The sequence below is a fragment of the Anabas testudineus genome, chromosome 2 (assembly GCF_900324465.2).
Source record: "Anabas testudineus chromosome 2, fAnaTes1.2, whole genome shotgun sequence".
NCBI lineage: Eukaryota > Metazoa > Chordata > Actinopteri > Anabantiformes > Anabantidae > Anabas > Anabas testudineus.
The window spans coordinates 3,233,780-3,260,936 of NC_046611.1; the positions used below are offsets into that span (position 1 = coordinate 3,233,780).

The 27,157-nt window shown below is 41.2% G+C and overlaps 1 protein-coding gene across 2 annotated transcripts; it reads left to right on the top strand.

Annotated features, from left to right (window-relative positions):
* The first annotated feature begins 1,606 nt into the window (after window positions 1-1,606).
* On the top strand, window positions 1,607-26,825 carry LOC113163615 (methyl-CpG-binding domain protein 5). Of its 2 annotated transcripts, none has more exons than XM_026362365.1 (10): window positions 1,607-1,652; window positions 8,314-8,904; window positions 10,400-10,502; window positions 12,549-12,720; window positions 13,094-15,490; window positions 19,839-20,062; window positions 20,150-21,274; window positions 21,744-21,817; window positions 22,533-22,608; window positions 22,719-26,825. In XM_026362365.1, exons 2-10 carry the CDS (start codon window positions 8,792-8,794, stop codon window positions 22,779-22,781), a joined length of 4,347 nt encoding a protein of 1,448 aa, XP_026218150.1. In that variant the 5' UTR covers window positions 1,607-1,652; window positions 8,314-8,791; the 3' UTR covers window positions 22,782-26,825. The 2 variants fall into 2 exon arrangements, with proteins under 2 accessions (XP_026218150.1, XP_026218151.1); XM_026362366.1 differs by lacking the exon at window positions 1,607-1,652 and adding an exon at window positions 1,664-1,750.
* The last annotated feature ends 332 nt before the right edge of the window (window positions 26,826-27,157 follow it).

Genomic DNA, 27,157 nt, shown 5'->3' on the forward strand with positions numbered 1-27,157 from the left:
TGAAGCACTCCTTTTACAGCAGCCATACACTGAATTAATTTAACATCTCCTCAGGTTTGACCTTCAGACAAAATTCAAGCATTTCCACCCTGAGCTGCATCTCTTTTTCATTTCAAATGCGTGCACTCTTTTTTTTTTTACCGTTTATATAGTGTATGTATAAAAGTAAAAAGCATTTGTTCACACATTGTGGAAAATGCAACATCTCCAGTATTATAACTATAATACTGTGAAGAAGTGTAGCTTTTTACATGATCCTGTTAATAAATGTGAATATTTTTTAGCATTGTTTCACAGTGGTTGATAAAATAATAAAGAGACTGGAGGTGATGCAGGCTCTGTTTAAAGTTTCATTGCGAAACCTTCCAATTAATGTAATTAATTATTGACATTATAGCAATTTACATGTCTCATTAAATATGACTCAGTACCTCCTGGCTATTAGCAAAATAACTTTGTCCTGTTGATTGGATTGTTATTAGTGAGTTTTATTATATTACCAAGGGGTGATTATTATTTTTTATTAGTTTAACCCTGACAATGAATAGGCCTGTCATCAAATAAACAAACGCTTGCTACTTTCTCTTATTTTTAATATATAATTTCTTTTTCATTTATAATATCTTTTGCTTTCCCCCATGTTACCAACAGTTTCTTTTACATATACTTATTATACTATACTATTTACTTTACATTATATTTAATATCTACAGGCTTAAAATATCTTCCAGTAGATTAGTAAAGACCCCACATGGTTTTATTAAGTATAATTAAGTATTATACAGACATGATAACATATTGATTTTAGACTTGATAAGACTAAGCCATTATTAAAGGACATGCTTATTTGATGAGTTGCTTTTTTTTTATTTTACACACACCACAGACGATTATATTTTTTCTCTGATGGACTGCTGGTATGTGTCAAAAACCCATTTATTTGTAAAACAAACTAACAGCTAAAACTACTCATTACTGAGATTGTATAAAGCACTGCTGAGTTGTTTGAATAAATGTCTGTTGATTAATCAAGAAGATTATCAGCAAATGAATCCACACCAAAACCACTCATCAGTTGCAGTACTATTTGAAATTAGCTCCACACGAAATGCAGCTTATACATTAATGCACAAGTCCTAATAATAATATACTATAACAGCAGAGGCCAGCAATCTCTAGCAAAGGTTTCAAAATTTATATAATATAAAAGTTTTATATCTTTTTAAATTCATCATCAGACTGTTGTTTGCCTATAATAATGTATGAGGATGCATCATGGAAAACGAATATCTCAGTATCTTTGCTACATATATATTTTTTGCATAGTTTTACTTTCCTTTACCTTAAAGCCTATTTGCCTGATCTGATTGTAGTCTAGTGTTGCTCTAGTAGTCTTGTAATTGACTGTTTATTTATTTATTTTAAGTGAATGGTCTGCATACTCTCTCCGCCACTGCACATGCATCCAGCTGTGCATTTAGCACTTTAACTCATAATCTTTTTGCACATTTCTTGTCCACTGGAGCTCTGGATCAAATGGAAATCACCTCTCCCATCTGCTGGCTGCTCCTGCTCGACGCATGCGCGCTGCGGCTCTCTATCATTTCCAATATCCCAGTGTAGGAGAACCAGCAGAGGCAGAGAACTAATGGGTAGGCTTCTTATTCTTATTTTCCTGAGGCTCACAAACGCACTGTTGCTCGCCTGTTTCACTGTTTCAGCACCGGTACGCATTCGCAGGGATGCCCGGGTAAGAACGGTTGTTTACGGTTTAATTTGACGCAGACAGACTGAAAAGCGTCTCTCTCTTCTTCTTCGCTCTCTCTCTGCAAACGCAACGGGTTTGCACGGCTGCTAGCTAGCAATGCTAAGCTAACCCGTGCTAACTCGGCCTGGCCCTGGCCTTGCCTGGCCCCCTTGGCTCGAAACATAACGCGGGCCTAGCTGCTTTTTACTTCGACAATTTAAAGTCGGAACCTGGGCTGCGAGACCCGAACGCGCACGACCCAGGTTACGGTTCGCTAATTAAGTGCTAAAACGTTATTAGCGTAGCCGAGCTCGCCCTCTAATTCATTTTCGTTACAACAAGCTAGCTGGCTAGCTAATGAACGGCAGCTAGACAGCTGACGCTTGGCATGCTAACCCTCCAGCTAGTTCAGATGCTAAGTCCAATGCATCAAAAAGCACAGTCAGAGAAGCCTGATTTCGCTTGTTGACACGGCCAGTTTTAAACGCGGAGGCCCGCAGCCGGGGGACTTTAAGCTGCACGTCTCGCCCTGTGATAGACTAAACCTTTAACGGTGTATGTCTGTCGCTAAAGCGTTAATAAAGCAACACTTGCCACAGTTGATAGACAGTCTGGCTAATGTTAATTGGCTATTATCTAATGCTCGGGCACCTATGGCTGCGTAGGTAATGTACACAAGCTGGTTGTCATGTTCTCCAGTTTGAGGGAAAAAGTCTTGTCATCTAGCTAGCAACTTGAGTAGCTGTCAACTTTGAAGGCTGCTGCAGGACAATATGGCTAATTTACATCCAAAGCTAGCCCTAGCCAACTCCATGGGGCTACAGCAGGATTTAAAATGCCAGAATTAATGGGTTTAATGTAGTACGCTGCTAAAAGAGCAGCACAGATCAGTGAAACAGGACCTGATGATAACATTTGACATATTGAGGGGTTGTTGGGTTTTCTGTATAATTCTGTATACACTTTTATTTTGTAACTTGTTAAACCTTAAACACTCTAAAGTGCCTTGAGATGGCTTCTGTTGATTTGGAGCTGTACAAATAAAATTAAATTGAATTGAATTTAGTGTTGCACACTGTGTGTCCGATTCCTTTTCATCATTCCCTGGATTATACTTTACACACAGTACATGCTTTGTGCATTAATTGCTACTCATTTTCCACTCGTGTTTTGTCTGACAACATATGACAGTTAGTTTACTTTTCACAAAATGTATTTTTTTAAAGTGGACAATCTGTGGGACTGTTGAGGGACATTTGTTAGCTTAAATGGGTCACAAACAGCTTTATATTGTGCATATTACATGATGAACCTCCCAAATACTGTTCCCATTCAATGTGACACATTAGAGCGCCACCATTTTTAATTTACCTGTGTAGCTGGATGTCAATTTGTGTGTATTTTCCTTTTAACAGCAGCCCAACAGACTGAACTCTAATTTTAAATGCACCCGAGACAGTTTCTGTTTCTTCGTTTCACTTGCGTTATTTGTACATGGTATTTAGTGTGTGACAAACGAACTTCACGTTAAATCACAGACAGGGCTGCTGTGAATCACATTCAGGGTCAACATGTTTTTGTCTTTTAAGGTTGTACTGGACTGAGATCGTGTTCCCTTGATGCACTTCTGAAAAAAGCCGTCTCACTGTTATCACTTTTAATTGGCTTTATTCATTTGGCAGTCAGTTAAGAATTAAAGCCTCCATCGGTACAGGGCTGGGTGGAAATTTACTACAGTCTAAATGCTGGTAAACTTTTGCTGTGTTCCTCAGCAGTCGTCCTTGGAAAGTTGTTTTTGATTACAATCGTAAGTCTGCAGTTACAGTTTACCAGCTGTTGTACCAACAAGTATATAAAAGCTTGTTTTCTTGTTCTGGTCAGGATGACTCAAGACAGGAGGGACTGTGAGTTGACTAGACTTTTGTTGCAGGCCAGACACGATCACTAAACTATAACTTTATATATGAAATATCACAACAGGGTTTACTTTAATTATACCAGTAATTGTACCAGAGACACAGAAAACTATCTCATGTTCATATAGAAGAATACACGTGAGCTACTTTGTCTGATCGTACTCTTCAAAATTCCAACATTAAAATATTTTCTTTTACCTGCTCCAACCTGTCATTTTTAATTTAAACACTTTCTTTTTTTTTTTTTTTTGCTTTACTTTAACTTTCCAGCTTTGTCTTTTTCTATATTTACTTTTCCCGAAGTCCTTTTCTTGCTCTGTACTGTTCATGTGAAGTTTGATGTTGGACACAGTCCAAACAGTGTTTTTATTTTTTTTTTCCTCCATCATTTGCGAGGTACTTCTGAGCTAAAACTAGTCCTTTCCCTCAAAATCTATTTACACTGGTGTTTCGTGTTTTACATTGTTACGTGTTATTTGGGAGCAAAATTGGGAATGATTTAGATTTTTTTTACCTTATCACATATAAGCTCAGATTTACCATGCTGGATGCCACAAAATGTATGATGCTTACACCATTTTTTCAGTGTTGTCTCAAATTGCATGCGTCAGTGACTCTGCAGTGACGTAGTCAGGCTTCACATTACTTCCTTGTCATTTTCTTAGGGACATTTCTCCCCAACATGTTTGTGATGGTAAAACAGTAGCAGCCACCACCGTTATCACAGAATGGACACAATGAGGGTGAGGGGGAATCTTTATTTTTTCTTTTTGATGCAGCTAAATAAAAGAAATTGCACTGAAATGATAAGAATAACCACCACCAATATACTACGACTCAAGTGCTGCAGAACGATTGCGTTTCCAATTTCCCTTATTATTCTAGCAGTGATTTTATAGCATTATAAAATTATTTTTTTCCACTTAGTACACTTTTTTTTGTTTGTTTTTCCCATGAATATGATACCTTATAGATTTACTGTTGGATCTCTGTTATTCAGTTCAGTGGTTGTTGTATCTAAGCTCTCTGTAAAAACATTTCCAGTCTTTTCCAAACCCACTCTTTGTGACACAGGCATATATGGCTGTAACCAGTGTATTTGTTGTCCAGTTTCTTTATATTTAGGTAAAGAGGAGCCGTGGATTTTATTTGAAGGAGGATTTATGTATGTGTCTAAATAATATTCTCCTCTGTACTCTGACATTATTTATTTTTATTTGTGATATGACGTAATGGTGGCCTATGCACGTACATATTTAGCAGCGGGTACATCTAGGTAACTTGTATTTCACATTTTCCATTACTGACTAGAAGCCTACTGAGACAGAGCGTCAGTCATAGCGAGCAGAGGCATTTGCAGTGGAGATTGGGTTTTCTAGGTGAGTTTACTGAGTGCGGTTCTTCTTTCTTAAAATTTACCTTGTTCTTGTGCCCCCCATGTGGCATGTTAGCCCTGACATGTGGGTCTAGTTACATTTTAAAGGAGACCCATGTCAACTATGTCTTCTGCGGCTATATCTACTGATTTACCTGGTCCAACGCCATTGCTGGAAGAGTTGTCTCTATAATTTGATCCATACTGTATTTGTAACTTTCATCCTCTGTCTGTGCCCCTCTTGTTGCTATAAATGCAAAAAGACCAAAAGCGTAATCTTAAAAATAGATCAACCTGTAGTTAAGGTTAGAGATTGGTAGGTACTGTGTGTAATTTAGACATGGTAGTTGTTATGTCAGGAAGTGACGGGTGACATGGGCAGTACACTGGTAAAAGTTGAGATTTAAATTTGTGCTTTCACATTAGCAAGGTGACAGATTGAGAGAGTGTTGTCTTTGCCAGGAGTTAAGATGGAAAAGTTTTGGCTAAAGCACCCATGTCACTTTTAATCAAAATATCTTTGGTTTGATTCTGGTCCAGGACTAAACTGTACAGTATGCCCCTCTCTGTCTGTCCTTCGTTTCCTTTTTCAGTTGCAATTGAACAAAGAAAAAAAAACTAAAATGCCAAATAGAAACCTTTAAAGATAGAGGTGAAACATTTGTCACAGTTGGAGACATTCTCAGACAGCAACACTGCAGCAGTAGTTTTTTCTCCAGTGTTAACACAGCAATAGAAATTATATTTTCTGTTACCTCTGCATTTTCCAAACATGGGAAGTGAGACTTTAATGATGTGGTGGCTTCTCTGATAGGATGCTACATGCCTCTTCTGAGATGATGTGCAAGTGTTGCTTCTATGTATTTCAGGATAAACGGCATACGTTTTAACAGCTCTGCCCGATTTTATTTAATTTTTTTTACTGTGCCATGGTTAGCAGTAGCCTCTTTGCCTCTCTTCCTCTGTGGTAGTGTCACTGGGTTTGGTCTCAGCAGCTCACAGGGCAGTTATGAGTCAGCAGCACTGGCGGCTGAGACAAGGCTTTTCATGGAGCTCCATCACTCACAGACTGAATTCACCCTGATTTACCAGCTTTGATGGGCTTCAGTGTTTGAAATTCACTTTCTGAGAGAGAAGGAAAACTGCCAATAATACTGTGTCAAATTAAATGGAATTTTCTTATGTAGTGTCTTTCCGCAGAGTCATGTTTTGATGGTACATTTCTTCATGACACCACTCTAGTGTCTCAATAGATGAGAATACATTAATCATCCTGGGCAGATCTGCAGAATCGGTATTTACGGCCATTTAAGGCATTTTCCATGAGCCTGTCAACTGTTTTAATCCCAGTCCATTTTCCGTTCTCAGTTTGTTGTAGGATATGATATGTATCATGATACAGGGATTACGATTTGATATCTTACGATACTCCAAGATATACTGTGATATAATTGTCTATTATAATTTTTCTATACAATCAGAACATCTGTTTACTGGCAGGGGGTTAGAAATGACACCAAATAAACCACTGTCTGCCTCTGTTAAACTGTTAATTAAAAATTGACGTAGTAATTTGAGAATTAATAAAGTATCGCAAAATATAATATAGCAATACAATCTAGTGTATTGATATTTTCCTCCACCCCCAGTTTGTTTTGAAACATGCACTGTTGGTTTACCAGCTTTCATTATCTCCAACCATTACGAGAAGTTGACTATTATAAACGCCAGTCAACGGATCTGATATGTTCACCAAATGTTATTTTTTATGTGACATTATGGATTGACTTCTGCTTGTCTGCTGCAACAGACTGGTGTCAGTTCTGGTACTGACCTTATAAATGGGGTTAGGTATCAGTTGAGTTGACGCAGTCAGGATGGGGTTTGAGAACATTTTATCAAACCTCATTCCACCTTCAAATCTGTTTATATCCTTAAAAGTTGTTTGATGGCAGTGATGTGTAGCATCTTCCTAACAACACAGTTGGTACTTTATGTTGGTTGAGTGTGTTGAGAATATTTATACACTTTTGGTAGTTGTTTCATTGGCTTTAGACCTTTTCAGCTGGTCCTAGGCTCTAGGCTACGCAGGTGGACTTGTATTTTGGTGGTGGTGGGGAGTTTGTTTGCCGCCGTGTTGACTTCTTTTGGACTACAGCAAACAATGGCGACTAAGAGGATCATGTTGGAGTTGGAGTTGAATAGGTGTTGAACATCAGTTGCTTTTACTGAAATTACTGCAATGCAGAAAAAAGTAGATGTCGGAGGACATGGTCTGTATGAGTACTGTGATGCTGCCAAGTGGACCAGTCACAGTTGTTACAGTCTGTGTACGTGGAACATGGAATTACATTTCTGGGGAGGCGTATGTCAGGCGTTGAGCATAGCATGGATTTGATGCAAACGCATGCATTACTTACAATTTTAAGAATTATCACGTGTTATTAGTCTTTGTTTCTGTGCTGATGCATGTAGTGTCAGAGAGGCAAAAGAGACTAAGCAGAGATTGTAAATGAAAGACTGGATGAGGGATTTGTTGGCATTGGAGCTTAACAAATCGAGTTCACCAACTTACAACTGAAAACGACAATTTGTCTCATTTTGAATACCAATTTTAGAGCACTACTTTTCCCAAAAGTTAAATCATCATAAATTGTGCTGCAGTGTAGATAGATAGATAGATAGCTAGATAGACAGATAGATTATAATTCAATATTTATTATATTAGTAATTGTTAGAAATGTAACTGGGTGAAACAGAAACCAAATCTGTGTCTTTCTCTGAATTATAATGACATTAACAAAGCAATAAATAATAATTAATCTTTTCATAGCTGATAAGAAATTGGCTTAATCGGGTCACTCATGGGGCAGATGCCAAACTAGTGTGTTGGAGCCATAACATCTTTGTCATGTGTAGGAAAGTAGAAGCATCAGATTGGTCTCTGGCAGATCCAAAACAGTATTATATTCTAATCAAGACAAGAAAAAGAAAACTGTAAAGGTATCGCAGAATGTTTTGTTGTTTAAAATTGTTCTTGAAATTACAGTATTGTTCAAGACAGTGTTTTTGTGACTTTGACTTTGCCCTTAAATTTGCTTGACTGGTATCTTGGTGGTTGCAATAAACAACAGAAATTTTTGAAATATTGAAAACACTATGTCAGAAATTAAGAAGGGTTTTTTTGGTTGCCAGAGCTGATGAAATTTGGACTTTAATCTTGCAAAGAGCATGTATCTCACTGAGTATTGTGTTTTTGTGTTCTCCATTCACAGAAACCATGGGAGTACCACTACCCAACTACGTTTGGGAACCAGTATGTTGAACACACTGTTTGTCTGACTGAGCGACGCAATTGGTAAAAAATTAGAAAGAACTTACAACTTACAAAGTGCAGCACACGCTGAATCCTGACCCAAACCTTTTCAGCCAGCATCTTCTGGAGTCGGATGGCTCTGAATGACAAGATGCAGTAATGGAAGTCCACGCGCCATTCACCACTGTAGCCATGAAGCAGCTCAAAGGGTAGGGTCTGTCGTGAGCTTGCCTCACCCTACCCACCTCCCCATTAGCTCCACCTGAGAGCACAGTCCCACACTGAAGCATAATCCTGCAGGCCTACCCATTTTCTCCACCCTCCCACCACCACCTCCACCACGGCTTTGGAAGACGAACATGACGTTCATTGCGGAGACACTGGTTGATGTCTGATATATATACCTCTGAGGTGTTGAGCGTAAAACCAGTGGAGCAATGAATGGCGGAAAGGACTGTGAGGCGGGAGATGAGAGGCAGGCCGTCCCTGTCCAGGTCCCCATTGGCTGGCAGCGCAAGGCAGATCATGGTGGAGGGGTCGTATACATAAGGTAAGAAAAATGGATCAGTAAGGCATGTGAGGATATCACTCTGAAGCAATGATCATTGTGTGCCAAACTTGCATCAAACCCACACGTGTCACTTTGTCTCGTCAAAAAGAATATATATTAAACAGCTAGCTAACTTACATGCTAAATTAGTGACGTACCAAGAGCCAGTATCTTCTTATGTAAACAAACATCTATGTAAACACAAGGGGTAATATAAAGGTGATCAAAAATTATGTAACCTTTATCCTATTAGCATACAATAAGTTGATAAAGGTAATACCGCAGTAGTACTCTGTGTCAATATGATCATACTACTAGGCTGCTTCATGTCCCAAAATCAAAATTTTTCCAAACTGTAACCAGATAATGTATAATAATGTAAAAGCAAGAGAAAATAAGCAGGTCATCTTTTTTTTTTCCTGTTCATTCAGTGAGCACCCAGAGGCTTGTTTTGTTGCTTCAAAGAACTCTGCAGGAAACTCGAAACTTGGTGATGTTTTGAAGAGGTTACTCCTAACTGCTCTAGTGAAGCTGTAGTGGAAACCTAGCTTCACATGGCGTCATCCGTAACACGGGTGAACCTGTGGCCCACATGTTTTCTCAGACAGCAAGAAAACTAATGTTTTCTGGTAGACGTTGGATGTGACTGGTACATTTCACAAGCCACAAGTCCTTCATTTATACAATCCTCTCGACTGGTGCAACAGGGACTTTTTACTAATGAGTTGGAACCTTCACCAGTCACTCGAAGTTGGTGTCCTTCCCAGCATATGAACACCAGCATGTGTATTTACGAACCACAATGAACTAAAGCAGTTGGCTGGTGTCAGGTTTATTTTGGGTATTGGAAAGAATCCTGTCTGTGACCGTGGCCTGATACTGTCACTGCACACCTGTATTTGCTCATGTTCTTTTACATTTAAAGCTTGCATTCACTTCAGGGATGTGCAGCTGTAGATCTTCACAGCAGATATTTTCACAACTGTAGAGACTGATGATTCAGTCACACATCAGTGTATATGTTTTATAGGAGCAACCAGTGGTACATCGTGTTCTTTCTGTAGTGGCAAGTTGGATATGTTTCACTGGAGTTATGATTCAGGTTTTTACAGGTTTTATTTTGGTAATGTTTATTTTTCACCCACCAGTAAAAAAGTGTCTCATCTTCTTTAAAATCTACCTCTTACCAATAAATTAATAAATATAAAAGGAAGGTGAGATGACTGCAGGGAATTAAGGTTATTTTCCATCTGTTCAGTGAGATATTCAAACTGACAGTTTCCGCCTGCATATTAAAATAATGTGTGCAAGTTTTAGACTTTTTATTTACAATATTACTGGACAGCGGCTGTTGTCCACAGCCAGTGTAATTTGGGTTCCTACTTCTATAAAAGGTCTTTTCAGTTGTTTTTAATTCATATAGATAAAGGAAATTCAGTGTGTTCTACCACAGCACAGCCAGTCTTTTCTCACACTAATGTTTTTCTGTGTGCAGTCCCAGTGGCTCAGTGCTGTCCAGCTTGGAGCAGGTGAAGACCTACCTGCTGACAGATGGAACCTGCAAATGCGGCCTGGAGTGCCCACTCATCCTCCACAAGGTGATATTTTTTTATTTGTTTGTTGTTTTTGCACTTTTTAAATTGGCTCCAGAATAAGAAGAGATTACAGTGGAAGCCACAATTTGGAAACAAAATTAAAATGCTGTAGTGGGTTAAAAACAGTCAGTCAGATGAAAACATAATCATATTTACAACAAGCTGCATTCATCAGATGTTCATTGTAATGTAATAGTGAAGAAGGGAAACATCATTTGTGCCAAAGCAGGTGACATCAAGCAGGATTTAGCTTTAGCTCTGAAATCGTGTGTCTGATCTCATTCCTGCTGTTACAGTTTGTGTCTAACACTTAAACGGCAGATTTATTCAGAATAGGACTTTTAATTTCTCTAGTACATTTTGCAGTAGTAACTCTTGGAGGAGACATAAAGGTCAGTGGAGATGTTGTATGCTTGGTTTTGACTGTTCGGACATACTTTGCTTGTTAAAATCAGAAATCGGACAGAAATAATGAAATTTCATGGTTTTCTGCGTTAATTTGTCATAAATTGTGATCTGATCTTCATCTAAGTCAAGATGTGCCTAAAATAATAACACAAAGAATTCTGATCTTTTATGTCTTTATTGAGAACAACCATAAAAACCTCCAGGGCGAGTGGTAAAACTATGTGAACCCGTAGAATATATAACTGGTTACGGTCTGGGCTCTGGCTTGGCCACTCCAAAAGGCGGATTTTGTTTTTCTGTCCTATAGCATCACCCATCTTCTACAGAGTTTTAGCTGACGCACAGACATTCTCACATTACCACATGTAGGGAAGTATAGAAAGGAATAAAGGGAGAAATAATTATCAAGTATATCTGCGTAACACTTTGTCCATAGGTATCAATAAAGTAAGTAAGTAAGTCAAACCAGTTTGTACCAAGTTATTGTTAAAATAATGTGTTTCTTTGTGTTTAATGTGTTATTTTGATTATCAAAACATGAGTCAGCTTGAAAAACCTGATGAAGCCAGTGGCTGTGGTCAGCTTGAATTGTGTCATACATTTAATTCCAATATTTACCACAGCAGTTTAAAATGTTGTGCAATCACTCCTGAAGCATAGAAAATGTCTTCACTCCTATATGCTCAGGTTGTATGAAGAACATTAAACCTGAACTCTTTCACTGATCTCTGTGAAGAACCAAACTACAAATGTCGGGGTGTTGTGAGGCACATCCACTGTATCACATTACACTGAGTAATCTGACCGATTATCCTTCTTGAAGCTAAATTTGTCCCCAACGCACCATGTCTATCAAATCGGGCCATTGTCAGCCTTGTATGGCATCTTCTCAGAGCTCTTCTGTTCTTATTATTTATCTTCTTATAAAAACACATTTAAATCCTAACAATTCCAAGTCATTCTTCTCCATTAGTTCTTCCACGCAGTGCCAGTTCCAAATCATCAATTTGTTATAGTTATTTTTTGACGCTATTACCGGCTGGACCTTGTTGACCCACTTGCACTGAATCACTCCAGCCTTGTCCTTGGATTAGTCATAAAATCATGATCATATGCTGCTATACCTTATCTTTGAATTCATGATCACTGGATATTCTGGCTTTCACACGAATGAGTTGTGATTGTCCCAAAAACCAGGTGTAAGTGCTTTTTCTAGATAATATAGTCAGGTCGTCATAGATAAGTTATAAATTTATAATTCAGAAATGGGTAATGAATAGGTTCGTCAACTTTAAGTCAGAAACAAAACTGGACCTTGTTCTGTGTCTTGCTCCTTCTTCCACTACTAAGTAGAAATGAAATTTAAAATGTCACACCTAATTTGTCACAGTAATTAGGTTTCTCTCAACTTGTTATGCATATTTTTCACTATTTTCATCTGCAAAAAATTAACAGGAAAATATTGACTTGACTATAAAGAAAAGCTAATTATTGACAGTACAGGGGAGTTTCATGCATATATTACCCAAAACAAATGCAAATAACAACGTGACATTTTATCTGTGACTGAACACATATAATTTTAGGATGGTCAAATTAATTAATTTTAAAATCTACAAATCACCTCATCTTGTTCCTTAGGTGTTCAACTTTGACCCAGGGGCAGCAGTCAAGCAGAGGACGGCAGAGGATGTGAAAGCAGATGAAGATGTCACCAAGCTCTGCATTCACAAGAGGAAACTTCTGGCCGTAGCCACGCTGCACAAAAGCATGGAGACGCATCCACCTCTGTCACTGACCAGTGCAGGAGGAGGTATGAGTAAATTTAAATGCTGTTGTTGCAGACGAGTGATTGAATTCTTGGAGCCCTCAGGCAGTAGTAGTATAACAAGCACTAAACATTAGCAAGCATTTTGTGTAGAACCTTAAAATTTAGTTGGTCTTTAATGTCAACTTGAAAATTGTAAATATGCACAGTGTGGGTAGCATTTGGGGTTTGTTGAATGGAAAAAAAAAAAAGTTTAGGTTTAGTGTTAGATTCTCAACAGTTATAATTTTTGTCATGTTGTTGGAATCGAGCAGTTTGGTGAAGTACACACTTAAACTACTTGGTAATTTGTGTCGTTAGTGTTAGTATATTTGTTGTTCTGATATTGATTCCACTCAAATGTTTGTTTGGACTTAAGGTACATCATCTGTGGTCTCAGCGCATTCTGCGACTCAACGAGCAATAAGGACTAAACCCCATGATGGTGTGCCCAATGCTGTTGGCTCTGACTGCAAACATCCTTTCAAGATGATGATGGCAGCTGGACAGCAGCAGCAGAGGCTGTATCCACCTCAGGAGATGGGTGGAACCCAGCAACCAGAAGTCTACTCTGGCTACTCAAGGTCACAGAGGCTGGGCAGTGGGGAGCCAGGCCCCAAATCCCCTTATAGGGCTGGGTATGGAGGCATGCTGAGCCCACCTCCCTCCAGTGCTAAGCTGTATGGAGATGGCTCACAGTCTCCCAGTGCAGAAACTCTGGGCAGCCCTGAGGGCTTTGCAAGGACCAATCCTTGTGGTTTTCCAGGAGCTGGCAGTCCCGGCTCAGCCTCTATTCATGGGAACACTAGGACACCTCTTTCCCCACCCAGTGTGATGCTTCACGGCTCCCCTGCGGGCCAGCCATCCTGTGCTATGACAGGGAGGACTAGCACGCCCCTCTCCCCAACGGCCACTGCCAAAAGCCCTGTCATGAACATGAACATGCCACGGGGGAACTTCCCCCCTGGCATGGATATGCCCCGTGCAGTTTTTCACCATAAAACACAACCCCCTGTGCATCCCGTACCACCCCCTCCAGCCATACCACCATCCTGTGCCCTTCAGAAAAGGCAGTTGACCTCTGAAAAAGACCCCTTAGGCATTCTGGACCCCATTCCAAGTAAATCAGTCAGCCAGCCCCCCACCGCCCCAAACCCCCCCAACTTCCAGCCTAACATCCACTCTCAGGTACCAATGATGAATGTAAACATACCCCCTCCTGCTATTGTTCCCTTGCCAAGCAACTTACCTTTACCCACAGTGAAGCCTGGGCCTGTGGGACATGGTGGCCATGTTCAAAGGACTCAGCAAGGTGGTCCAGCTTCCTCCATGTCCCCATCCCCCGTCACATCACCTGTCCACATGGCTGGGCCTGCTCTTGGGAGAATGGAGGCCTCGCCTCATCGCTCACGCTCATCCTCCACCTCTTCTGACCATGGGAACTTTGCAATGCCTGCAGGGCACCAGGCCCCGTGTGGTACCATGAAGGTCCCTCCTCGTTCCCCCAGGTCAGCTATGGGATCTCCCAGGCCAGCCATGCCCTCCAGCCCCTCCACCAACAAAACAGACCCACTCCACCAGTACAAAGACTCCCAGCAGCTGTCTGGAATGGGAAACTCAATTGGCACCCCGCAGCATAGCAACCCCATGTACTCACCCACCTCTTCCACCTCATCATCTTCTCTAGCAACCCCCAGCGCTTCCCAGAAGGGCCACCCAGGACTCCTGGGGATGCCTCTCAACCAGATCCTCAACCAACAGAATGCCACTTCCTTCCCCGCCAGCAGTCTCTTGTCAGCCGCAGCCAAAGCACAGCTAGCAAATCAAAACAAACTCAGCGCTGCTGGCAACAGCACTGCTGGCATGGCTGGTGGTGGTGTTGGTATGGCAGGCATGGGCACAGGTGGTGGAGGTAATGGAGGGGTTGGTGGGCACCCTGCCTCCATGAGTGGCCCACGAGGCATGGAGGGACACAGCACTTTAAACCCCATGCTCCCGCCAAACTCTACCATGCTGCTCAACACTGAGGGCCAGAGTGGTCGGGCTGCTCTTAGAGACAAGCTCATCGCCCAGCAGAGGGACCCCATGCGCAAACGGAAGCAGTCGTCAGGCAGCGCTACTGTAAACCACGACAATAGTAACAACATGGTCTACAACATGCTTAACAAACCAGGCATGGGAGGACCCCACATGCCAGGGCCCAGTGCCACTGAGCAGCTGCGAAAAGTGGGTCGTCTTGGAAACCTTCCTCCAAACACCTCCATGGCCCAGCTTCTCCAATCCATGAGCTGCCAGAGCTCCCACAACCTGGCTGGGAACAGCCATCGTCCAGGTCTTAGCCCGGGCTCAGGGCCTGGTCCCCAAGGAGCTGCACAGCTGCACTACAACGCCAGCACGGGCATGGTCCCTGGTGGCCCTCAGCAGAGCATCCTAGCCCAGCAGAGGCTGCGGGGTCCAGGAGATGCCATGCAGCACTGCCAGAACATGGACGCCTCTGGGGGCCATCTGGGCTCTCGTCCAGGCCAGTTTCCTGATATGATGACCAAGATGCAAGCCTCTTCCATGAGTAACTGTGGGCCTATGGGCCCAGGCGCTGGACCAGTGGGCCCTGATGGAATGCCACTGGGACGCCCCAACACTAACCCTCCACCATTGTCCCATCCAGGTCCTCATCCCTCACAGCAGAACCTACTTCACAATATGGGGCGGACTAACATGGTGGTGATGCCTCATGGAGGTGGTGATGGAGCCTGCACGCAGACCATCTCTGATACAGGTGAGGCATCAGTGCTGGTTATTAACTGTGTAATATGGAGAAAGAATAACAAGGCAAGATTGAACATCATAAACATCATTAACAGCAGTATAAGGAAATGTTAAAAGCTCTTGGGGTAATACAGTAATCAGGAACACTGCATTTAGTAAAAATAATTGGAAAAATAGGCTGAACTCTACATTTACTCAACTCTGTCAATTTGAATGATTTGAGGATACCATTAGTTCCATGTATAAGGAAATCCCATAAAATATGTTTTGGTGAATTTAAAACAAATGACGATGCACAATATAAATGGCCAGACTAATCTGTAGGATGGTGTTCATGTCCTGTGTAGTTAGCCACCCTTTCTTTCCCGTTCATAAGCTAGTTGCTGGATGATGATGTGGTTTCTGTGGTTTGAGTGAACTAAAACCAAAAGATTTAAGTGATAGGCCTCGATTCTAGACAGTCGGGCTCCTCCAGTATCTCTGAGCTAATGAGCAGGGCCCTCATCTTTGGAAGCTCAGCTAATTGTCAGTCAGCCAGTGTTTCTCTTTGTTTTATTTGTATGCTAGCATCAGTCAATGGTGTAAGAAGATGGAAATGGGATCTGCATCACGCTTTAAGGGGAACAGCCCAGATAGGGCACTCTAAAGAGCTTCTCCCAGCTAGCTGGTCGCTATAGTAACAATGGACCCTGAATAGAGACCAGAGTGAAGCCTTTGATGAGGGTTTAGGCGTGTGCGTTTGTGTGTGTGTGTGCATGCATGTGTGGGTGCGTGTGTGTGTGTGTGTGTGCTCATATTAGGGTTTGTTTTGAAAGCACTGAAAGACCTACATCTTATTTTTTCATGTTCTCTGCCTGCTGTGGGACTGGACTATTACTTTATGTATTCATTGTGCCTCTGTGTGTTCTCATATGGTTTGTTATGGAGATATCACCAAGGTCTGCTGCAGGCCACTGTTCTTATCGCTAGGTGCCCTATTATTCTGTATCTGTCCTAAGTTGAATCATTGAAATTCAGGTAGTCTTGTGTAGGTCTGAAGATACAGCATGATGTTTGTTGCTATTGGGCTAGTGATGGGTGAAAAAAGTTGTTGCATATAGCAGTTTTGACATTTAGAATTTTTAATATCCTCACAGTGGCTGCAGGAACAATCATTTTAATTAGAATATTTCATGTTTGCAGTTGTGTTCTTTTTATATATTCATATAACTTTCTTGTGTACACATATGAGAATAATTCAGAAAATGTGTGTGGGGTGGGGGGTAACACAAGGTTTCAGGTAACACCTCTGTCTTTTAATTCAAGCACTGCTCTTATTTTGAATTTCATAAAAAAAAGGAAAATTGGTTTGTAAACACACCCATGGCAAAGTTATATTTCTCATTATACTTAAACCAACATGCAGGCACCTCTGCCTCAACACAATATGGAATTAAACACTGAGGAGGAGGAGAGGCAACCTGTAAGGCAACTGGGTAAGTAACAACCATAAAGGTTATAAATATTTCACAATCTAAAATATCAGACACTGGTAAACAATTAAAACAAATACACCAACAGAAGTTACTGCATTGCAGTTGTCTTGATGACTGGAAATGAAAACACCACGTTTCTTTGCGTCACACTGAGATAAACCTCCTGAACTTTGTGAGTTTTCTAAATGATAAAATCCAGTTTCAATTATGCAGCTGATGTGTCTCTGGAAAGTGAGCTCAGTGACAGTGATGACCGGAGATTTTTAAACTGTGACACTTTGAAAAAAATACACCATGAAGATAAAAGAACACTTTGAGCATCCAAGAAAATTTCCAAGACACTGATTATCCACAGTACAGTTAAATCCACGATGTAATGGAAATGGAAGGAATATGGCACATTTGTAAATCTGCCTACAGCAGTTTGTCCTCAAAAACTGACGGACCGTGTGTAAAGGGGACTAGTGAGGGAGGCCGCCAAGATACCCGTGACTCCTCTGAAGGAGTTTGAAGCTTTAGTGACTAACATGGCACTGAGAGTGTACGCACAGCAGTTGTTGGCTGGGTTCTTCATGAATTTAAGCTTTATGAGAGAAAGGCAAAGAGGGTATTATATTATATTAAATCTTAGCTAGGCTTTAACAGAAGGCATGTGGGAGACTCTTAAGTCAACTGGAATGAATGTTTTATACCAGAATTCAACTTTTGGCCATCAGACTAGACTCAACGTGTCAACATTTGCAATATCCGATATCCATATAACCAATAATTTGTGCAGACACTGTACAAACAGAGCAACAATTGGCCTAGAACTGACTCCTGGGATAAAACTTTGGAGCTAAAATTCCAAAGAGAAACAGTTTAGTCACATCCTTTGAGGTGGATCCAGTAGACATCCAGATAGGCCAAACCAGCTCTGATGCCTCTTATCTAAAATATTGTGATGGTTTAAAATGCTGCACTTACTAAAATAGAAATATTATCATCAAATCAAATCTGAGCAGGGCCGCTACTGTGCTATATCTGGTGTGAAAACCAGATTGGAGGGTATCCTGTATTTTGTTGGTTGGCAGATGGTCATTAATTGGTTGTAAATGATGTTTTCAATAATTTTGCTGTACGACAGGAGGTTAGATGCTGGCCCCTAGTTATTAATAATAGATGACTCTGGAGTGGACTTCTTAAAAAATTGATTTATAGTCGATTCACAATTTTTTTGGTTTGGATGAGCTGGGATGATGTCCAGCTAAAAATGCTTTTAAAGGGGAAAAGGTGGAAGACTGAACTACCAATTCAAGATCATCAGTACATAATAGTGCAAAAATACTGGCAAATTGAGAAGAAGGCAGAATATACCTGTTACCTTTAATACTCCACAACAAAAACTGTCAAATGTACAAAATAATTCACCATATGTGAACCCTAGTGGCAAAAGCGTATTAGCTCTCTTTGGATAAAAGAATATTTTGTCTCCAAATGGCAGATGTTCCACCTCTGAGTAGCTCTGTACTTGAAGTTAATTTGGATGACATATTAGAGATCTTAAGAGCGCTGAAAGCTCTTTGAAAGTGGCCTAGTCATTGGCTTCTTAGCATTAGCCTCTAACCATCTGTTTCTAGACAGCTAGTGAGCTTTAAACCCCCCCTCCCACTCTTGCCATCAAGAAATACTCCAAAGTTCATTGTAAACTTCCCTCCCCCAGGCCCCCTGCCACCCAGCTGACCACCCCCCATCCCCCAGCAGGCTAAAATCACACCACCCGACCCTCGTAACCCCCCTCATCCACCCATCCAACTCCCCCAACAAGCTTCCTGGCAGCAGACAGCACCACCAATCATCACTCGGTTTCCATAACAACCTCCCCCGGCAACAGCCGTCACTATATCATAGCAGTAGCGGAGGATGTGGGGAGGGAGGGGGAGGGGGTTGGCCGAGTCGTGGCTCTCAGCGTTAGAGAGGAGAGAGAGGGGAAGAAAGAAAGGAGGTGGAAAAAAAAAGGAGAACACACACAGCTGCCCTTCAGCTACGTAGCATCGCACCAGCTGCTCCAGTCGCCGCTCATCCCCGCACACAACGCCACAAAACGCAGCATTAGGCCTCGGAGATTTTGTATTTGCTTCAGCTTTGTCTGCATAACATTGCTGCCGGGCTGTCTCTTCATTCATTGATACATCTGTGGCCTTGATATATTTTGTTCATGCTCTGTCCTTGTGTGCGTTTCTGCTAACAAGTCTGTCTGTAAGACACATCTGCCACCATGGCCATCTATTAGTTTGGAGTGCAACAGATTCTGTTTGGTGTAATTTTTTTTTCTTAAAATTGTAAAACACAATTTCTGGTGGGCAGCGAAGTTGAAAAGGCATAAATTCCACTTCATTTCACTGAATAATGGTGCTAGAAAAAAGTACAATGGCACCAGGGTAGAAAAAAAAATCACACTACTGGAGTTTAATTGTTCCTCTGAAAAGTCTGACATCATTTTTACCTTTAGGGATGTTTAACAAAGTTTCCTATGTAATAAATCAATTAATCATAATAGAATTGTATCCATAAGAATCAGTGTATTAAAGCAACTTCATGGTAAACAGTGCACTTAAATAATCATGTTAAATAGATCTTCTGACAAAACTATGTTGGGTTTTAAATTTGAACATTGTTCACTCACCAGATATGAACCATGGGAGATGCTTTGTATGATCTGTGATTCTGTTAGGAAGGTCAAATTAATGCTGTGACATGAGCACAGACACATAATGAGTAGTAACAATAATGCATGTATGCTGTCGGTGTCAACAGCTGTGTTACCTTGCATTTGGTCAGGTGAGACTGCAGCCTGCATCCACAGACATTTGATTTATATTCCATGTTCCAATGGTTTTGCAGGAAACCCATCATCCCTTGGCTGTGGTATGGGTGGCCTGCCGCAGCACGTCACCACCAGCGGAGGTCAGCTGTACCAGCAGCAGGTCCACCAGGGCATGCAGCCGCAGGGGGTGGCCTCTCACTCAGCCTACCAGGGCCAGCAGCACTTCTCTGACAACCCACCCTACACAGACAGCAACAGCACCAACGCTGGATCCATGTCCTGCCTCTACCAGAACTACCAGGTGGGACAAGATTAATCTCCTGTAACGTGTCAGATGATTTATTAAACACTTTTCTTTTATGATGTGACCTTTCCTTTACGTCCACAGCAGGGAATGTTGCCACACCCCCAGTTCGGAGAGGGGCAGCAGCCCCAGGGCGAGGGACTTCCAGGAGGTACACCTGGCTCTGACAGGGGCCCCGGTGGAGGCCCAGAGGCTGTGGATGCCATCTACAGAGCCGTGGTGGACGCCGCCAGCAAGGGCATGCATGTTACCATAACGACCACAGTGAGCGGGACCACACAGGCAAGTCCGGTGCCCGCTCTCAGCGCTATGAGTGCCTTCACTGCCTCCATAGGGGAACCGGTCAACTTACCCCAGGCAGTTAGCGCAGTTCTGCACGGGCACCAGGAAGGTGAGGCATTACCCCAGCAAGCCAGACAGAGGCAGGTGAGGCCAGGGAGGGGGCAGAAGAACTCAGATCCAGGGAAGAGAACTCCAGATGGCCCAGAAGCCAATGACTACTTCCGTTCTCCTGGCCGTGGGACTCCCAGGGGACAGTGGGACGGGGAGATGCAGCATGGAGGAGGCTTTGATGCTCATAACAACAATGCCTGGGGTGGTGAGGAGTTTCTGGAGTGCTCTACTCAAGTCAGGAGTAGTCCCTGCATGGAGCGACCTGCCAGCTTAGCTCCTGCCCCACCATGTCCTACTGAGGGGTCCAGTGACCTGGCCATGGTGCGTGATAAGGCCTTTCTCGATGAGGGCTATCGCTTCAACAACTGCAGCTGGACACCGGCAAACTACAAGGAGCGACTGGAGCAGACAGTGGAACGCTGCGTCCACATCAATGGTGCCACCCCGCACTTCAACTCCCGAGGTTACGGAGAAGTCCTGGGGCCCCCACGGCAGGAGCTGACAGGGGATGACCAGTCACCCAGTTCCTCCACAAGCCTGGAGGGACCTCTGGCCACAGCCAAAGACTACAGCCAGTACAACGGCCACTTCAACGGTATGGCGCCTAGCCCCTCGGACACAAAGAGCCTGAGCAGCGAGGAGGACCTGCGGCAGCCGGACTCTCCCTCTTCAGAGCTGCTTCACTACCGGTCCAGGACCTTTAACATGGGAGAGCTGGTCTGGAGCCAGCTGAAGGGCTTCCCACCGTGGCCTGCCAAGCTAGCTGGGGATGAGCAAGTGCACAGCGCTGCTATGCAGCTGCGAGAGCAGGCCAAGGTGAGAAACCAGTCTGTGACCACCTGTCATCCTGTTACCAGCCAACCTGAATTTTCTGATTAAAGAAGACTGCAGAGTGACGGTGGCTGGTACATTTAAGTAAAGAAACCAATAATGTTCCTTGTAAAAGCTTTTTTGAGAGTTTCGCTTGCCAAAAGGTCAAGAAGAGAGAGTAAGTCATATTTGACTGTAATTTTACTGGAATGGATATTTATTGCAAGTCTGAAAAGTCAGAAGGAAACAACATTTTTGTTCACTGGCCATCGAAACAGATGGATTCCAAAATGTTCCAAACACACCATTGTACCTTCCAAATCCGATTTTCAGAATAGAAAATATCATGATGTTAAATAACTGTTAGACACGATAAACTGGTCAATTGTAGTCCAGGTTCAGCATCACCTTCTGGTGGTAGAAAAGAAATTCTGCTGCTTAATGTACTCAGATGTTTACTCCTGTCTCTATACAGGTAGAGCAAGAGAAGTTAAAAACACTAACCCACGACTTGGAGGCACTTGACCGAGCTGCCAAAAGGGGCCTGAAGTGAGTAAAGCCTACTAACCTATTATATCGTTGTTCTACAGAACCACACTAGAGACCCAGTGACTGTATAGTGTGTTTCAAACCTGCTGATTAAAAAACAAATGTATCAGCTATGAAGTCCATTTACAACATTTTCAATGTTTACACTGTATTTTTGTATCAGTTTGATGTTATAAAACCTGCCTTTCTGTCAAGTTTTATAAATATTATTTTTACTTATTCAAATTTAGTACAGAGGAGGATCGATCTAGTTATGTAGCCTACACCTCTGATTCTTCTATCATCCAGGACCAGTGTTAGACCAGCTCCAACACAGAGGGTGTCCCAGGCCTTTTCTAAGCTGTAAAACTTGAAATTAGTGTGGCTGCTGATGATATATGAACTCCTGGCTTTGGGAATGGTTTGTAGGTCATAAGCCAGTTAGCCCGGAGTATGCAAACATTCATTTTAGAGTATATATGGACACTGTTTAATCCATTTATTACTCTTTTCCTCTTTTAAAAAGGCTAAACAATGGCACACTCTCTCTAAATGTGACTCTCCTGCATTTGTCGAGGGACCTATCGTGGTTAAAGATGCTGTCCTGAAACAGTGTTTAGAGCATCTCGGTCCCTGTGGAAACAAAATGTCCCCGAGCTAAAACACTTGAATCCCCATTTGGTTGCACCAGCGAAAATACTGTATAAATAATGTAAAATGTAAATGTTTCCAACAGACCGGGGAAACTGAATAATCACTTGGAAGCTGCTATCCACGAGGCCATGAGTGAGCTGGATAAGATGTCGGGCACAGTGAGTATTTACACCTTTAATGTCTCGGAGAGATGAAGAAATCAATTTCTCCCCATAAAGTATAGCTTCTGCCGTCAGGGTAATGTTTCCTTATGTCTGTCTGCCATCAGATCCCATCAAGGGATCGACAGGTGAAGCTCCCCAAGCCTAAGAGGAGGAAAATATCCAGATAACATTGAATGTGTTGGCGTAAGAACATCCTCAAACCTTCGGAGACTTCGTCCGTTCAGCCTTGATGCGATCTGAGCTCTCTAACAGGTGCTACACATGGACTTTCAGTGGTACATCGTTGTTCCATGATATATCAACTTGACTTAATGACTGACCACAGAAGGTGCTGGAAATTCCAATCACCAATACAGTTTTAACTGTAGAAAAAAAAGAGAAAATAGAAACAGAAATGGTTGCAATTTGTCTACAGCTCACTGAATTAACTATTTTTTTCTAGTATAAGATAGTAAAATAAACAAAAAAAGCTACAAGCATTACCTTACATATTTAAGAAAATAGACAGTCCAAATATTTCTGATACATTTTCAATATGTACATAGATAATCCTGAAATTTCATGCTATTAAGAATTGTATGTAAATATTGTACAATGTCATGTACAAGCGTACCTAATGCACATTTTATCTTTTATTGTACAAAAACAAAGCAGAAGAAGTGTACCAATGTCATGGTTTCTATTCAGAAATGCGGTTGTGTACAGCCGCATACATAGGATAAATAAGATTACAGCCTAAAGCTTTTATATGATGAACTGTAAGACGTGCAGTTTTTTTGTTTTGTTTAGTTTTTTTATTTATTTTTCTCTCTTATTTTGTAAGGGAACAGCAGTGGAACAGGCATGAGTATATGAGTTCTCCATTACACTAGTCCCTTCACACCAGTTAAGTGTTCATTTCTGTTGGGGGGGATAATAGGATAAAAACCAGAATGAACTTTACCAGCAAAGTGTTCAATGTTCCCCTGAGCAAGGTGGGAAATGACCACCGGCCGGACGAATGTTGGTAAAAACCTTCATCAGCTCCATCAGTCACAGGCAGATGATATTTGGAGATCCAGTTTGGTGTTAAAGTGTGGTCACCTGCCACGTTAAGAAGGAAAAATCCACCTTCAGGCACTTTTACATTCTTAACTCTGACTTGTATAGTTGACATTTTTCAAGTGAATCAGACGTTAGTGATTTCTTAAATTACCTGATTGACTCTTTGCAGCTCCCTGGAAAGAGCTGAGAGGGAAAAATAAACGACAACTAAATTATTATCAAGTAGAAAATCATGGAATATTTTCTGGTTTTGGCTTCAGATGAGGATCTATCATTGTTTCTGTCCTTCATTGTTATTTCATACAGCAGATGATGAATTTATTCATCTAAATAATTTGCATAAGCAAAATAATTGGCATAATATAAATAATCACCAGTTGCAGCCCAACTTAATGAACACCTTGTAACTGTTGATCTGTATTATTACGTGCACTGTAGCGGCCTGGTTACTGTGAAGCCGTGTAGACGCTGCTTACTGACAGTTTGTGTCTGTGGTCATTCAGACTTAGCTTTACTTTTCATTTCAGTGGAAAAGACTTAATTTGGATTGAACCGCTTCAAATTCGATGATTCACGTCTATGTGGATTATCTCTGGAGTCTCCGTCATGCACATACTTGCATGATTAAATCGGGTCTCTTTAATGTTCTCCCCCGATTAGCGACGCGTCTCATTTACACAGTGGACTAATCTGGTTGCTTAAGTGCATGTAAACACTCTGTCCTAAGGCTGCGTCACACTCTCGTCTGTACCTGCTGCTTGTGCTGTGTCGGTTTATCCTTTTATTACTGTTGGAACAAAATAAGGCCGTCGACATTTGTTGTAGGTGGATTTTTCCTTCAACTCTAACCGAGAGTCACAGACGACGTTGATGAAGTCTGTTGTTTGATTGTAGTGGTTATGTTCTCGTGCTCGTTTGTACAGTGTTTTTTTTTTCTTTCCATGACTGTAGTCAATGTTTTGCCACAACTACAGCTTTAGGAAGAGTAACCAAGCTCTAGTTTATCAAAAAACAAGAACACTAACCCGGTTTTCAAGAGCAGTGAAAGCATTTCTCACATTTAGGGGCCTTGTTATTTTGGTTTGTTTCTGTTTTTGCTTATCGATGTAAATTATTTATGTACAGTACTCCATATTTATTTTAAGCTTTACAAATATGCTAGATGGCAATAATACTACCGAGAGTTGAGAACTCAAGCCTTATATGTGTATATGTCTGTTTTTTTGGTTTGTTTGTTTTTTGACAAGTGAATAGATCATGTATCCAGAGTCAATTACAAAGGTCATGTTCCCTTTTTGTTTAAGAAGTGAGCATTACACATAACACTTTTTATTTTACAGTGAGGCTTTGTGATCGATATGTTTTTGTTACAGACTGTATCATGGAAACGTCGTATTTATGAATATGCATGTCCGGAAATGTCAGCAGATGTTTATGTTGGTGATAAATGCAGTTTGAAACACTACGACCTATTGAGAGAAGTCAAATCATCGCTTGATCACTCTGAAAATCGACAGTGATGCACAGTATTGGAAACTCTGGATCTCTCACACACACACACAGCTTCTTCTACAGAACAAAACCAACCAACAACCTGAATCACTACAGAATTATCAAGTGCAATATACCAGTCGATGGCAAAGATCAACTGCTCAGAAACACTGCATCGGTTGTTTGAAACCTTTTCTTTCGTACACACCTTCAACAGTTCGGACTGTATCGTTTCCTGTTGTCAAAATGTCACCAACTACCACGTGCACCAATAATCTGTCACACTTTTTATTTTCCATTTGGTATAATGATGTGTTTTTCAGATGCCATGAAGTGATCATTTATGTTAAAGCTCAGCCACAGCTTCACATTTCTTTCGAGGATCATCAGAATATCTGATGCACACACTACATCTCCAGAACCCAGTTCTACTAAATTGCCATGAGTTGAATTTCTCATTTGATTTAAATCAAATGTTAATAACGTTAAAACCAAATATTACACTACACCATGAGGAGATTCACTCAGTAAAACGTGAAAACACTACTACTAAAACATATCTACGACTTTTTAAACCCCAAAGTTTTACTGTAATTTGTGGCCTAGAACTCTTAAGAGCCTGTAGAAATGTCCTGATCGAAGATTCTCGGTGTCACACGATGAGTTACAGCAACTTAAACAAGTTCGGTCTGATTTCGTTCATGTGTACACACCACGTCGTTTGTACTGTATTTTCTGATGAGGTCGCTCACTTACATCATGTTTATGTCGTGAACACTTGAAAAACACTTCACATTTTGAAAACTCCCTCCTTTTAGCCTGTAGCAGTATTAAACGGATGAACATCAATGATTATACTTCTTTTCTGTTTCCACTGTCAAACTCCAGCTCACGTGGTGACGACTCCTGTTGACGTAATCCGTCCTTTTCAAAATGTTCCAGTTTTTTTCCAGTTGTCACACTTTTCAGAACCTCAGTGGAGTTTTTACTGTAATCTTCTGTGGGGGGGGGGGAATCCTCCGGCCACTTCAAAATGTGACGTTCGGTGTCGAGAACACGAGCTCTTTTGGTAAAGTTCATTCTGCCTTTTCCCTCGTTAGTTTTTTCTTTTTTTGTGCAATGACATGCAGGAACCCAGTCGTGTGTTGGGAGCCCATGTGTTACAGATCTGTTCTATCAGTTTCATGTTATTTGTGGTCAAGAGTTCAAAACATTTTGTGTTTGAAACGGTCTGTGCAGTCTATTTTTTGTTTGTGTGTGTTTGTTGTGCGAGTGTGTGAATTTTTTTATTTTTTCCTTTTTCCAGTGAACTTTGAACCTTTGATTTCTGCTCTTTGACTCTCAGTTCCCTCCCCCTCTTCCACCCTTCTGTTGTCAGTATTTTATTTTTTCAACTTGTAATTAAGTATATATTTTCTCACTAATATATACTTTACAAAAAATAGACTTGCGTGAAGTATGATGTGCACTTGATTGCTCTTGTTTGTTTTTCTTTTCGCATTAATGTGAGCTAGGGATAGTTCGTCTGAGTCCATTATTTTAAGATTGTTTGGACGTTTTTTAATGGTTTGATGTAAGCAGCATTTTTTTGTAAATATTGTGAAACATTACAGGTCATGCAGTGATGTAACATTTTGAACAATGTTGCACAGATGTTTAAGATATTAAAAACATGGTCACTCTTACTTGAATAATCAGGTGTGTTACGTGTTTTTCTGTCCCCTGTGTGTTTCCTGATCATATTCACAGGTTATTGTAAGTTTCAAATCTGATTTGTGGAAATTAGATGTGAGTCACTGAGCCTCTAATAGCAGGTTTGGTTTGTTGTTGCACTCTGTCCTCTAGTGGACAAACACCAGAACACGTTTTAAAACAATAAACAGTTTTATCCAGAGTATGTGATAGATGGGATAAAAAGAAAAAGGTGACAATATTATTATTATTTAATTACTGTAATGTTGCTTAGACGGATTCTGCACTAAACTATTAACTAAAATACTAAAATATG